The 16,616-nt window shown below is 39.9% G+C and overlaps 2 protein-coding genes across 2 annotated transcripts; one reads left to right on the top strand and one right to left on the bottom strand.

Annotated features, from left to right (window-relative positions):
• Window positions 1–39: 39 nt before the first annotated feature.
• Window positions 40–12,885, bottom strand: BBOV_IV005150 (HECT-domain (ubiquitin-transferase) family protein). The gene has a single exon (XM_001610394.2). The coding sequence runs from the start codon at window positions 12,803–12,805 to the stop codon at window positions 140–142; it is 12,666 nt and encodes a 4,221-aa protein (XP_001610444.1). The 5' UTR covers window positions 12,806–12,885; the 3' UTR covers window positions 40–139.
• A 1,115-nt stretch (window positions 12,886–14,000) lies between these two features.
• On the top strand, window positions 14,001–15,115 carry BBOV_IV005160 (putative centrin 3). The gene is made up of 4 exons (XM_001610395.2): window positions 14,001–14,437; window positions 14,506–14,620; window positions 14,661–14,738; window positions 14,778–15,115. The coding sequence occupies exons 1-4, from the start codon at window positions 14,267–14,269 to the stop codon at window positions 14,939–14,941; spliced, it is 528 nt and encodes a 175-aa protein (XP_001610445.2). The 5' UTR covers window positions 14,001–14,266; the 3' UTR covers window positions 14,942–15,115.
• Window positions 15,116–16,616: the final 1,501 nt, after the last annotated feature.

Below are 16,616 nucleotides of genomic sequence, written 5' to 3' on the forward strand. Positions count from 1 at the left end.
TACAGCACTGACGATACAATGTATACTCATGTGGTGTCGTTTCATTCATTTGTACTATACTTGCAAAATGTTTAGTTGAAAAAATTACTAACTACGCGTTATATATGCGAACACTTAATGGTTTTAATGTTTTTATAGTTTAAATGAATCCGAAACCTTCCTTACCCTCTACTATAGCCTGCATCATCTTTTGCTGCAGCTTCTCACGGGAAGGGTAAGCTGGAAGGTCCAGCTGATTAAAACATGTATGCGCAGAAGGAAGTCTGTCATCACCAAATGTACGATGTATAGACACACGTTGAGGGCCTCTCATACCCATCAAATTCTTGAAACCACCAAGTGGTACCCGGCTGGTACCAGTGACAAATTGTAAAAATGCAGCCAAATTATTCTGATCCAACCCCTCCAAAAACTCCCATAACCAGACTATCTGATCACTGTGGTCGGTGTAGCCTACGTACTCAACATTTTCGCGTAAATCGCGTAAATCTATAGTAGGGATGCCACTAATCAACAGTTCTAACTCCTTGTCGTCAAAAATAGATATCAACTCAGGGGCAATGAGTTCCTGGAAACCGGACATGAAAGCATCCAACTGATCCTTAATGCCATTAGTCACCTTGTGACGACATAGTAACTCAATATACTTTTGCTTATTCTCGTCAGTTACAGGAATGTTGCGACCATCAGGAACTAAATCGATTACCTTGACCTTACCGAATTCATCAATTTCCGTTGAAAAAAACAATTCAAGGCCCATGTCCTCAAGTCGACAATTGTTAATAGAAGTCAAATTCTCATAAAATTGAGGATCAACCGACTGAGCATCTGCAGGAGTTATCTTGCGACACAACATATGCTTGTAAAATGAGCGACAGAAATAAGCATCAATGTGCTGACCTTCATACACGGCCTTGCCTATGACACGACCTATAAACTTAAAGAAATTCAAGTGATCCGGATTGATACCGCTCAAAGGATTAGGATGGTTGAACTCCTGCTTGCGACCTTCACGACGGAATAAACCGTAGTTGGGATTAAACATCTCCTTCGCAAGGATGTTGAACCACTCACGAGTTAGTCCACCCGCATCGACACCTTCTTCACCACCAAAAGATACCGATAGTTTTCCCTTCATCTCATCACCGCTACGCAAACGCAGCTGATGATAAGAATCCAAAAATACATGTTCACGACGCACATTGATGCGCAGTGTTTCCAGGCGCATGCCCTGACGGCCCTCTTTAAGCTTCTGGCGGAAATATTGACGTTTAAGGTCGAAGTTCAAACATTTGGGAGCTAACCTTACAATGGCAATGAAATTGTTAGACAACAACGAAGGGGTTTGACGAATCAAGCAATTTAGCGCCCTGGAATGACGCTCAGTGAAATATATCAAACTCAAATGATTTGGAGATATCTCCAAGGCACTGTCTTCACCATCCCAAGGCTGCTTTTGAGGAGAAACACGTTCTTTCTGCGCCACCCCAATGAAGTCCAGGTTACCCTCAGGTAACTCATAGTCAAAGTTTACTATTGACATTGCATTATCAAGATCTGAGACGTCATCCAACGAATAATCACGGGCAACCCTTATCTGTGTAATTGTCATAAAGACCTCTATCAAGGGTACCAAAAAGAGTAGTTGCTCCAAAGCTGCTGAATTGTCCATTAGCTTGTCACGACCGCTGGATAACGGAGTGGTGCCACCCATCTCGGCATCCGCAGCGGAAGCAAGCGGTGAAGACTTACATAGATTCGTCAAGGCTAAATCAAGCGATAACCAAAGGCTATCGAATTTCAATTCACTGTAGAACTCGTTCAAACGCTCGATGTTACCATCCGATGCAGAACCATCCCATGAGTTGCTAGTCTTTGTTCCTTCCGTAAACATATCATTTACCAAGTTGACAATGCGTACGAAAGCTCCTATACGGTGCTCTAGATCACGTCCGTCATCAAAATTGTTGGACGTAGACAAAAATAATACCTCGCTGGATTTATAGTCCTGAGAGTAAGCCGTGGTCAGTAATTGAGATAAGCTCTGAATGAGCTCAGACATGCGATTCATGAAAAATTCAACCACAACAGTTATATGCTTCTCGCTTGAATAAAGAACAGACAGAATCTTGGCAACGATATGCATATGAGAACGTGGTGGAGTTTCGCGTCCAGCATTGTTAGCCTGCAACCAGTGACTGTGATGAGTCCAAGAAGTATGTATGTCGAGGAATATACGAACAGCCTCAGTATCCAAAGTATTGAGGATCTCTTGCTGCGTCTTAGCCCAAGAATCAGTGCAATTGGCATGCGATGGCGTCTGGACTGATGCGTTACCAGAATCCTCAACGACATCATTATCGGGGCCAGAAGCAATGGAACCATGGGCATCTTCACTGTAACCATGTTCCGAAGTATCCACTATTGCATCAGACCCGTCCATACCATCATGTAACTCCGAAGATGGACATTGTACCAGTAAATGATGGATTGCCATAAGAAGATGATGCATCAATTTGGGAGACGATTGGAATAACTTAGTCGCAGTAGCCATAAAGAGGAAAACAATAGGATACGTGTGAATCACTGTGGAATCGTCGCGAGTTGGAGAATCAGAAGACTTGTAACGCTTGCTGCGACCACCTCCAGAAGACTGGTTATCGTGAGAATGTGTTGCAGAAATACGAGTGGCAAAGAATACCATAGTATTGGGAAACGCTATGAGAAGGCTTCGTAGCTGTTCCAACACGCGTTCACATGATACATAACTTGCAGAAGTAGGATTTAAATCAACACAACTGAAGTTACCTGACGCTGATCCCATGCCTCCCATCAAATCTGATCCTTGATTTGATTCAGAGTCCAACTTAACATCAAAAGATACGTGCTTATAGGGTAAAGAACCATATACGTGAGACGGTGGGAAATCCCACTTGCGAGAAGAACAAAGACGAGGGAACCTTGAAAAGAATTTGTCAGTACGAATACTCGACACACAACTGTGGCTCGTTGATAAGATTGAAGTGTGGATAATGTACAAAAATGTCTTCAATACCATATTGCAAGTTGAATGATCCGAAGCAACCAAATTGTATAAAAGCTTAAAGTATATTTTTTTGTTTATTTCTTCCTTCAGGTACATCATCTTGCAAATACCGATAATGTCAGATTCCGTGAATTCGTTTTTAGATACGTTACATATATCCACCAACCGTATAGGACGAGGTGCAGAAGGATTTGACGAAGATTCGCAGGCCGAATGAGGAATGACACGCAAGACACCTTCAAGTAATTTATCACAGGATACGTCGGCATTTGAATCCATCCGTGGGTGCGTTTCAGGTTGGACAGGACGCATACCAGCAAGAGTTGAATTCATACCACGAGCACTGGAGTCTATCATGTTGAAGATATGAGGCTGGAAGCTGTGGAACAACTGAGGCAACGATTGTATTATCCGTTCGTCAATACCATCACGACCGTTATTACCCATAATAAAAGGCTCAGAAGAACCCAAATGGAAGTCCAAGCGGTCCACATTTTGTGGAATGTGACCAACGGTTCTCATTGTGCGCATAGGGGAGCGTGCTTGGCGCATACGACGGTCTTCGAAAATAAAAATGTCGTTAGTGTTCATACCTCTACCACTACCGTCGGCAGTGCGCCTAAATATGCTAGGCGCAAGCCTTCTCAAGCCCCCTGAGTTTCGCGTACGCGGTACATTGGTACCACGATTGTTGCCACTTCCCACGTCTTCGATAATAACACCAAACGTTAACGCCGGCTGGTTGCTCTGGTTGTTACCGGATCTATCCGAATTATTCTCAGCGTTCGCTAACTCCGCTATGCTTGCGATGTTGGACAATAGTGCGTGGGCATTCATCAACGGCTCCCTAGCAATGTCCGCCAACCGAGAGTCTGATGGCCTGTCTTCACTATTAGTAGTGCGATTGTGACCAGAACCGTGGGTATTAAATATATCAGGAACCAAGTTGTCCAAGAAATCTGGAGGGGCACCGGAGAATAATTGACTACGTAGAACGGGACCCAAGGCAGATAACAAATTCGCTTCCTCGGTGCCATTACGTAGAAATGGGTTAGAATGTGAATTACCAGCATTTCCATGGATAGCTTGATACACATCAGAACGTAAGGACCATGGCAAAGCCTCTATATAACGCGTTGAATCTTGAGTAGGCAAAACAGTGGGAATATTGGTAGAAGATGGCTGCCGATTTTCAGAAAGCGATGCCAAAGCATCAGTGTCTATTGTACTTAATTGTTGCACAATTATCTCTTCTCTCAGTTCTTCAGGTAATTCAGCAATAACGGAGGCATCCATGTTTGCCAGCGAAAAGAGCTCGTTATACGTTATACCCATGGCAGTAGCAATACGATCCAAATGAGTATTGAAATAAGCAGGTGGCAAAGGCGATTGTTGATCAGGTTGTGAAGGAACAGTATCTGTCTCGACAACCACATTCGATTCAGGAGGATGTATGACATTCACATTACCTTCCTCGACAACACTACCTTCGGCAGTAGCAGCCCCTCGTTGTTCTGCCATATGATCAGAAGAATCTGGAGGAACATTTCGAGGTAATTGTAATCGAGGAAGACTTGAAGCAATTAAATTCAAAACCTCACCAGTGTATCCAGTAGGTGGATGGGCAGCTTTCTTCGACGATGGCAACATCGGGTGTTTTGGTGGAATGTGCAGATCTCCAACCTGAGCCCAAGTTTCATTTTTATTCGCGACGCTATGAGAAACCATGGTAGTCCCCTGAGGTGGTCGATCTAGCAATGTAGACACTGATGTTGTATTGTTTTCGGGTCCAACATAATGCATAGCAGCAGGTGTGTCAGAAATCTCAATTTGTATGTGAATACCATTCGCAGGGGCACCAGGTAACGTTAAATTTGGATTCTCAATGTTAATGGAGACGTTATTGTTTCCCATAGTACTAGAAATCCCACGTTCGTGTGAAGATCGCATCGATTCCGCAAAGCCATCGAAATCACTGGACGATGAATATCCAGAGAGCAACTCGTTGTTATCATCTTCAGCAACATTGAGATGGGGACGCGTATCTTCTATTACATCAGATATAGGCTCATCATGACTTTCCTCGTTTAATTCACCAACGACACGAATACGAGGCGCATCGTCATCATCTTCCTCTTCATCATCAACCTCATCTAGGCTGGAGTGGGATGCTGAATCCGAATGTTGAATGGATACATAATTTTCATCAACCTGGTGTGGCAATGCCATATCAACATCGTTAGAAGCATCAGAATCATCTGTGTCCAAATCACCACTCTCAATAGAATCATCACTGATGCCTTCACTATCCGAATCGAACTGTGAATCGTCTTCATCTGGGTCAGTATCGCTGCCTGATACGTCCCTTTCGTCACTAGTGTCAGTGACAATATCCTCATCCATTGCATCTTCCATGTATTCATCCAGCTCCTCGCTGTCAGGGTCAGTCATTTCTTCGTCCGAAGACAATGTAGTTTCATCCATATCATCAGAATCTGAATCAACTTCCAGAGATATATCAACACCAGAACCATCACCTCGATTGCCGTAGCCATCCAAAAAGTGGTTACATTCTCCTTGACGACCAGCTGCAAATCCACCAAGCTTATTAGGAGCAGTCAACAACACTAAATCACGTACTATTGCACCGCAAAGAATGCTACTACCATCGCGGTTCAGATCTAGTTTGTGGAATGAACTTGACAAGCACTTCTTCACCTGGAAAACAGATTCTTGAGAAATTTCAGCATTAAAACTATCTTCAAAACGCAATTTGAGCATATTATGCAACAAGTTGCAAACAGAGCAAATGGATACTGTTAAATATGGCGAACTGCAGTCTTTTGCATTCAAACCCATCAAAAACAACAAAAGTGTCTTAAGTTCCTCAAACATAGTAACACACATTTTGATGTTACGAGAACATATCAAAAGTATGCAATTGGTGTAGCTGTCAAGCGTAGATACTACAAGCTTGTGAATGGCATGCGCTTCCTGTTCATTGTCTCGTGGCTGCCCATCTTTTGATTTAGTTTTGGATAAAGAAAATATCATTAGAAAAATGCGGCGAATGAGATACAACAAGACAAGATGACTGTCTTCCACATTCACATTGTTCACTTTCCAGGGGAAAGGCGTATTAGGAACGTCAAATTCACACTTTGGCAGACGGCTTTCTTTGAAGGGGGCTGGGAAATTGTAAGACATGGTGTTCATTAGGTAGAACAAACTGTTGATTGTAAGAGCAAATGGGTAACCCGGTTTCGAACCTTCGATGTTGAGGCATCCAAGACGAGTCATTCCATGAATATTGCAAAATATTTGCATGTATACTATCAACAAACGTAATATGCCCCTCATAAGGTCAGTCGAATCAATATTTATTCTATCCTTGTTCGTCGCTTCCAATATTGGTATATTACCGGGAGATATTAAGTCTGTATTTGACGACAGCAATGAAGAAATCCGAGATGAAGAACGCAACGTAATGCTTGCAGAACTGAGGTCAACATTTGTAACCCCTTCTTCCAACGTTAATACACATAACCTCTGCAAGATTTCGAGCAAATTAACCGGATCCTTCTTGGTGAAGGGAAACACCTTTTCCACAAGTGTTGACAATGCCACTGGTTCGCTCTCATTGTTAGACAACAGTGACACAATACATTTCTCTATAGCCTCTCGCAAAACTATTGGATTCTCCATGCAATGCAATATAATATTAGCAATCATCTTTAGCATACCCTTACACTGACCAGAACGCGGTATCGTTAAAAGAATGGATAAGGAATCCCCTCCAACAATATCACTTACATCAATGCGACGATTGAAATGAGCTGGGTAGTTTTCCTGAGGAGGTAATCTCTTGTATTGTAGCAACTCAATCACGTTCGAATACACTTCTGTGAGACCGTCTAAAATGGACAAAAGGGAAAATACCAAATCGGAATCTGCACCGGGGAAACATTCAAGGATACTAATGGAGGTAGTTACTAACTTGTGCTGCGTGCTCCGCGAAATGTATGGAACGTTCTTTGTTGCCGATAAAATTTCAATGTGTTTGCTTAGGTCCATTGATGATGATAACGCATTTGATAAACCAATCAACGAGTACTTCTTCAACAATTCACTTATGCAAATCATTGCATATGTAAAGAAAGGGGGTGTACAACTCAACTGAGGAATGTCAGTATTACGTATAAAGCCATGTTTAATCAATCCATATTCCACCTTTGGCTTGTAGTGTGACTTTTCCTTGTTCTGCGTTCTAGGGAGCTCATTATGCATACACCATTCGGGAAGTGAAATTGCAATGCCCGGTAATGTTGGTTTTATCCCAATTCCGGCAAAGGTAAGAATGCCTGATTTCAACGCCTCGTAACGCAGCTTTTGGAAAACCTCGATCAAACCCAAAATCACATCTATAGGATTTTTCAAATTCTTCAGAAGCAAGGAACTGTAACTTTCTCGACCTCCAATCAAATGGGCAAGAATATAGAATAACCCTAGCAATCGTTCATGAAGCCTTGCCACATCCGCATTGTATTCTGAATCAAGTATAGGTTTACCCGAAAACACTGTAGATTCTAACGCAACATATTTATCCACCTCTTCCATAAAAGTCACTGGGCAGAACAGCGAAAGAAGCTCATCTCTGTTCGTAGGTAACGTCAACGTAGATATCGAACTGTAAATGCTATCCAAGTCGTTATATATGAAGTTAAAGAGATCTATAATGTTCTGGTTTTGAGATGAATCAAAAGCGGTAGTTGATTTAAGAGACGTTGTAAGAGGAATCGGTAGCGAACATGCTCGGAGCAAATAGTCGAAAATTAAAGGCAAAGACGTCGACATTTTTGTGCTCAAAACCAAGACAATCCTTACATAGTTTTCTCTCATGTCATCACGTAATTTGGTAAAATCAGCATCCAACTCCAATCTGAATTTGTGAAAGCTTGGAAAACTCCACAAATCGTCAGAAACGTCAGCATAGTGACAATCAATCGGAAATATGTTTAAACTATTAAAGGGTCCAGAGATGCCCTCTATATTGGATTGTCTAGGTGGCATATCATGGGATGCATCAATGGTGATACTTTCATTTGTATGGGAAGTGTTATTCGGTGTTGCACTGGGTATTCCCACTTCTGCGTGGTCCAGTAACCAATCCGCTAAAACAGATACATCGGTATACCCGCAATGGTCCAGAGCTCTCGTTATATCATTATCCAAGAAACCCATGTCAATTAATGTGGAACGTACTTCTTCCAAGTTATAAGCCCTCCTGTCATCATTTGGGTCAACCGAAACATGTGTACCATGCACTGTTCTACGCTGGCGCCTGACTCTACGTGCTGTTGCGCTTCTACCATCACTGTTGAATCGTGCGTTCGCCGTTCCATCCATCTTTAATGCGTTAGCAGCATCCCAATGGGCCTTTAATGCCTCCTGACGAGACTCAGAGAAAAAATCTAACACGTACACATGGACTTTGAGAAGTGAACCTATGACTTTTGCTGATATATAAAAATGCATGCTTGCAGCACTATTCCCTGGTACAGGGGATTCTATTGAACCGATAAATTGCAACCATTCCCAACAAGCTGAACCAATGCTAACCACTGATGATGTCAACAAAGAATGCATAGTTGCGTTGTCCTCAGGTATTAAGTTGCAGAATGCTGATGAATAGGTATAAGCAAAGATATCAGCTTCAGTGCGAAACCGTAATAGAGTCTTGGGATTGCATATTTTCCCAAAGAAACCCAAACAGATATGTATTGAGCGGCCTAATATATCCATTGTATACTTGATTTTTCGCGCATCATAAGAACTCAAAGTGTCTACTACAAGCATAATATTGCGTGGGTTCCCTTTCAGGCAATTACCTAAAACATTCTCTGGCACCAAATCGGGATTATTGCGCAAAGCTAATGCTAATCCACAACCCAGATACATAACGCACACGTAGTCAAAAACATCTCTGACATATTGAATACCTGACATCCTTGCAAATACAATGAAGGAGAGCATAAACAGGCTACCATCCTTACGGTCCTCTACAAACAACTTGTATATCATCTCCATGGCTTCAGCAACGAAACGAGCGGTATTTGTGCAATCCATACCCTCCAAAAACATGCTAGACCCTGACGCAAAATTTTCCATAGAAGGTGAGGAGTTCAAAATACTTATACACAGCAGGGATAGAGAATAGAGATGGTTGGCGATGAAGTTAATCATACATGTATTAGAAGATGACACAAACCTAAAGGATTTGTTAAGGGTGCCAGTAAGCGCATATAGTATTGCCTTACAAGTTACAATGGATAGGCGACAAACTTCAGTATTCATCTTGAAACAATCATTGGAAACTTCGTAAGATATGCTTCCGCTGTATGCTGGATTCGGATTGCTGTATGCATAAGCAAATTGGCTCGACCAAAACAAATCATTTGCTGAAAAGGTAGCCTCGGGTGATGGCGGTGCATCTTTAGTATCACGACTAAACAGTTTGTATGCCTTCAGCTGTGGGTGCTCATGAGGTGTATGTTTCCCACTTAATATAAAAAACGTTTCTAAATCCCCTTCGTTTGTTGACATGAAAAATGTTTTCATCAAATATGGTAATTCGGTTATCAGACGACGCAAATATGCACTGATTGTTATGTGCATATCACAACGAGACAACACCGTGGCGCCTAATTGGAACTGTCCACTACAACAAGTCTCATAAAAGGTGCTGTTATCGCGATGAATCAAATACAAAGTATAGCTTATCCCCTGAAACATACACATATATTGCAAGTTTTTGACAAAATCCTGATGTGTTTGTGGGATTTTATAAGACGTAGGTTGAAGCAAATATGGCCGACACAGACTATGAATATAGGAGATGCATGGTGGTTTTGCCTGTGATAACACAAACTTAAGCACAATGGCCAACGGATGCTGGGAATATACTAACATCGAAAGAGGAGGCAAGCAGGGTAAAGAGCACAACTGATATACGAAAGTCATCCCATCATTAGCAATAAAACGACTTAGAGTTGGAGGGTAACACAAAAACGTGGAAAGACATTTTCCGAGGTGAGATATCCTATCAGCAAAAAACTCATGACCGTCTGTATCATCCAATGATCTAAGCATATCCAGTGTTATTTCTGGAGGGTTTGTCCTGAATTCATGCATATACACCTCGTAAGATTTTTCACATTGTACGGAATCCTGCGGAACGAAAGGAGGGAATGTGGATGCTTCTTTTACCAACTCGTGCATTATTTTAACTATTCGTCTGATAATGAAAACACTTGCATCCTCATGGTTCCGCACGATGCTATCCAGCGACATGCCTACAGTAGATGCCACTTCTCCAAAACGATCAAAAAGAACAAAATCCTTATTAGGTATTATGTCAATCAGCGTCAATATTGGTTCATAATCATGCTTTTTCATGTATTCACACCCACTTCGGTGTAGAAGTACGTCACAAACAGCCGTAGGAATAACATGAAGGCACTCTTCAGATTTCAAATTGTCCGGTGTTATTGAATTCATCAACGCGGGCATAACTTCCAAACGGTGTAAATCCTCTTGTAATATGGGATCATCACCTAAACAGTCAGACACAAGATTAACGGCAAAGCTATATACGCTCAAACCATATTTGGGGGGATTCTTAAAGATAGAGTTGATAATAGGTATAATAGCTCCATCCGGCGCAAATATATCATAATCATGGGATTCCGAACGTCCGGAAATAGACCTCGCAGAAGTATCTATATTGCGAACAAGCGTTTTCAACAAGAACCTACGTGCACTTACATGACCAATCGACAACCAATAACTCCTCAGCGTTCTTATGTCTGTAGTTTGTGGTATTTTCCAACCAACAGGCCAATGAACACTTTCGGTCTCAACATTTTCAAAAGCAGCACTCTCCTCAATGTAATGCATATCAAACTGTATGCGAGATATGAAAACATGATAAATTTTAAGGTCTTTGCGAAAAATCCTAGATACTGTTTGATTGTAATCCAATAATGTCTCGAGTACTTGGACCAAATAAATAACCACGGGTAAATATATTGGATCCCGAATTCTTATGAAATTAACAATCGCCTCAATCACTGACGTGTTAGTCAAAGCATTACTACAACCATGATACGATATGAATGTATAAAATACGACCAACAGCTGTAAAAGAATGCGCATAGAATCCTCCTCATATTGCATAGCCGACATACCATTCTCACACATGACTCGAACACTGCTATCCCACTCGGCCAAATGGGCTTGAGTTGATACAACCCGGCCCTTGAGTTGGAGATCTACTAATCCCTCCTCATGCATATCCGATGAACGCTGTGGATTATCGTGATTCCATAAATCAGTCATAGAAGCGTATTCTTTCGTATCCTCTGGAGATTTAAAACGCAACAAAGGTGGAAGTGGAATGTTTTCGAATGGATGACGCAAATAGTGCTTCAGAACCTTGGAAAAAATTCCATGTGGCATATTCAACCCAAACAAATTTGCCAGGGTTTTACAATGTAAGCCATCGTAGACCATAGCAGATAAAAGTTCGGTAAGTATTACCATAGTAGAACGCTCCAACTCCTCGTGGCGTCTTATCATCTGAGTTATCTCGTGCAGAAATGAAGGGTTGTAATTCAAAAACTGTGTATAGGAGGTATTGTTCATGATGACCATACATATTAAGGCACATATGCGTATATCAACCAATCTACGCTGTAGATAAGGAAAGTAAAGTGAATAAACCTTGCAAAACTTATATTTCAGCTCTGCAAAATAACACGCCTCAATTTTGTTCTTTTTCATGATAAGCCGTAGCGTTTTTAACATGTGTTGGTAAAGATCTGACTCTGTTGATAAGGAGTTCTTCCAAGCTAGTACATCAGCCATTAGCTTTTCATGGCCTTCGGTATTCGGTGGAGAAGATGTCTTCATTGATAGCGTGTCGTCGTAGATATTTAAGATGTCAATGACAGGGATCCGTAACTTCGATGATTCATGACCTCGTGTGACATCTTGTCCAATCTCTACGTACGAATCCGTTTTCAGATAATACTCATTTTGTGCAACATAGTAGTCAATGACATCTGAATAGGATACGCTAGCAAAATTCTCAGATAATTCTGAAACGGAAGTTCTTTCTGCCGAACAATGATCATTTGACTTGCTTACTGTTTTGTAAACGTGACATGTAGCATCAGGGAATGGTGACTGTGACAATAGGGCGATTCGTGCAGAGACTTCCGGGACGTCCTTTGGAGTGGTATTCCGCCGTTGACGACTAAAGTACACGCAAAGCAACTTTGTAGATAAAAAGACTATATCCGGGTCAACATCATCTAAAAACGATATCAATAAATCAACTGAATTGTATACACTTTTAGATGTGCAATTTTCTACGATCATTACAGATGCCTTCAACACTGTACGCACAAGACTCAACAAATCAACATTATAAAAAGACAAAATAGAATCGTTTTCTCCCTTCATATAAGTTCTAAAAGGATCGAGATATGAGCGGAAAATGTCATCAAAACGATTCAAAACGGGGGCCCAGCATAAGATGTCACTCTTCTCCCATACCCACTGAGTGAACGATTCCAAATGTATGGATAATTCTTCAATACTACACGTGGTGAGAAGCTCAATGTAATCCCTTTGAGTTAACTGTAAGCCAGCTAACACCAGTTTATAGTTGTCACCTCTGGGTACGCCGATCTTCATCCTGAATAACACGCAAATAAGATTACAGGATTCTATAATCCAGAAGTTGGAAAACCGATAATTGTACAGTGAAGCATATGCATTGCATAGTCACAGGAAAAAGATGAGATATGTCCAATCCGATAAGGAAAACCACATGACACAGTGAGAAAACAATATTGGAGTCACTGTATGCTAACGCACATCGTCAATTAATTGTGATAGTATATCCAAAAGTCAATAGAATATGAAGTAATAGGTCCTTATCCTGCTGTGTTCGTGATGAATTAACTTTACACTTCATTCAAGCGAATGCCATGGATACCAAATTGGAACTACGTTGCTAAGTAGTTGATTAATTTTTAATCAGCTAGATTACAAGCTACAATCAATGGCTATGCGAGATATAGATGCCAAAGGGTGTTGATCGTGTACGGTCACGAGAAAAGAATACCCCTCAGGATCATCTCTTCCATATTAACTCAGACAATAAACTGTAGTATATTCATGACACATAGACTAGGCATTTGTGTAGTGTGTTTTAAGCGTAATGAGTATCTATAATGAGCCATAAAGATCGTAGCTAGTGTGTCTCTGAGTCACGACCCCAGCAAGCTAATATATTAGCAAATACCCTAACGATCCTGTCCGTAGTTTTTTTTGATTCGGTGTGCAAATGTAACGTCAACAGGATATTTGGGTGCCTCAGAGGTTAACAAGGGTTTAAGACGCAAAAAGCAACATTTCTCCAAATGCAGCTACGAAATATAACGGAGTGGCAACGCTTCATAACATACCATGTTGTTTCAAATATATGGAACGGTTTTCATTCAATGTGTATAGTTTAATATTAAAATAGGGGCGATAACTAGGTTATGTGCGCTGTATGGGCCTTCTATAAGTGGATGTGATTTTAACGATATTCATGCAAAGGGAAATGGTTCATATTAACAAAATAATACATTATAAGTGGTTTTTTATCAAGATTTCGTCAATTCCGCTCAAATTGTGATATCCCCTGCTCATTTGCTTCGATCACTTAAATTCGGTAAATGAAACATATATGAGAATTAGTTTGCGGGGTTCATCATAAATAAATTTAATTATGCACACTGTCGTTTTATTTGAAATTAAATGTGTATATGAATTCGTTAAGTTTGCGCTACAATAGAACCCTGTAGGTAAAGATTGTAATAAAAACACATAACCGAGCAACGCAGTATGTAATATTATCCTTTTTATTTTTGTCTATTGAAATAAAAGGGTGGGTATTATCCAGTTTCTCAATATAGATATATTGTGCTGATGTGGATGGTGTAGATAACGTAGACTCGAACCAGCGCTATCCACGTTATTCACCTATTTGATATTTTTGTTTTTTGATAGGCATAAAATCTGGTATAATATCCAATGGATTGATGAATGCTCAAGTTAATCTCAGCACATCAACACCCAACCAGTGTCTAGATTACGAAGGAAACAATGTATCCCCGGCATGAATCGTCTCATGCGCCTTTAAATAGAATGCCTGGTGGCCAAATGATTCGAAGAGGTAGAAATGAGGTCAGCGAATACCATTTAAACGAAATATCTGCTGCCTTTCGCTTATTGGACTCCGATAATACTGGGAAAATAGATTATCAAGAACTAAAGGTTTGTGCTATCATATGTTGTTAATGTTTCGCGTGATGTTGTAATATATTGTTTTCATTATTTTATAGGTGGCACTGCGTGCTCTTGGTTTTCAGGTTCATAAGAAAGAGGTTCTACAACTCATGACCAAACATGATCCCAAAAACACCGGATATATAGATTTTGAGGCATTTAAATCTATAAGTACGTTACTGCTATGTAGAGTTTTATTGTCATACTGTAGTGATCAAAAAAATATCCGAAAGGGATCCCATGGAGGAAATAAATATGTCATTTGAATTATTCGATGCTGATAATAAGGGTAGGTTACATAGAATGTCTCCTTCTGCATAATGTTTAGGTAAAATATCTTTTAAAGACCTCAAGCGTGTATCCATGGAGTTGGGGCACAATATACCAGATGAAGAACTTCGTGCTATGATCGACGAATTTGACAACGATAGAGATGGTGCTATATCGAAGGATGATTTCATAGGCATAATGCGCCAGACAATAACATACTAGATGCAAAAATATCACGGCATCTAAGCATTACATACCCTAACCGTGGAGTTCCCTTAGACCCCATCCTTTAATTAATGGTCATTCACGTTCGGTTGGCTGTCTGCTTAAAATTGCATTTATAAGCATAGGGGCAACCTGATTACGTGGCCGCATCATCACATATCACCACCTATTTTAATTGGTTTTAATTTTGTTTGTGACCACAGTGTAATATTAATCTGGATAATTTATTCTAAACCTAGCTAGCAAATTAAGTTGTTAATTTCAGGAAATGCAAATACCTGTTTGTAATTACGTAATGACTTATTTGACTAACAATACTTTTTCGTATGATATTAGCCACCTGTGACCCAGACATTTTATACATAATAAAACCTTTTCCAATAGGCATGCATAATGCACATAAAAGACCATTCTGTGTCATGCTTTTGTCTTAATATGGTCCATGGTAGCATTATAATCTACCCCCTATAATCACTTATGGTCGGTAACTTTTGGTGGGTTCCCCTATTGTGAATTTTCATATTACCAATATATGAAGCTTAAAATGAAATGGGTAATTGGGCTGCAAACAGTGTAACTATTGGCAACTTATAGGTAATTATCACTAATATATTCCACTATGCTTTTCCAGTTTGTAAGGAAACAGTAGATCCTGAAATAATATTATTTTGGCACTCCATGTCTATATAATAGTAAATAACATTTTTAATCTCATTATTACTATGGTGCATGAAACTGTTATAAGATTCTATACGCATCGATCAACCCAGCTATATTGCGTTATAACGCTACGAATATCTTGTTTATACTCTGATCTTTATGTAGGTAACAAAGAATCCAGATAGAGCGATTTATTCTGTCCCTTAGCAACGTCATCCGATCCACAGTAATTGAATTCCTTGGATAGGCATACACCTAAGGCGTACAATAGGTAAAAATGTCGATAAAAGCAATATGTCCACTGTTATAATCTTATTTTCCGCAAATGTGATAAATTGATCTATGAATTAATTTCCGCTGCGCTTTTTAGGATTTGTGGTGTATGTTACAATTTTCATTTTTAAAGATAGAAACCAAATTTTCTAGTAACATTTCTTACTTGGCAACTTGGTTGTAACGTTCAATTCAAATAAGCATTGTTATATGATGATTCCCATACTCTTGCATCTCGTCTTTTATATTGATACGTATATCATGTAGTAGTACTAGCTATTTTACATATTCAAGGTATATAACTCATCGTAGAATTTCATTAATCATATGGTTTTATGGGCATTAAGCGTTCCATGTCAACTTGCCATTGCTCCGAATGGTGCCCGACTATATTCCATAAGACGCATTTTATTTTATCGTCAACACCGACATTACAGTAGCATAACAGATGATGAGAAATACATTCCCATGTTTCTTAATGTGTAATTACTGTCATTTTTGGACAAAAAAATTTTATTAGTTCATGGTAGTCTACCTTAATACAACTGGTGTTATCAATTTAATCAACAAAAAATACATCGTTTTAAATTATAACGTTGAACAGTGTCAACTGTATTCACCGATACCATCTTTTGTGTAGTTTTCAACATTCGTAGTATATGTTGAAATATTGGTACATATGTTGCACTATATATTATCATTGATAATATGTCTAATAACCCACTAAATAAAATACATA

Source organism: Babesia bovis, assembly GCF_000165395.2.
Source record: "Babesia bovis T2Bo chromosome 4 map unlocalized Chr4_1, whole genome shotgun sequence".
Classification (NCBI taxonomy): Eukaryota; Apicomplexa; class Aconoidasida; order Piroplasmida; family Babesiidae; genus Babesia; species Babesia bovis.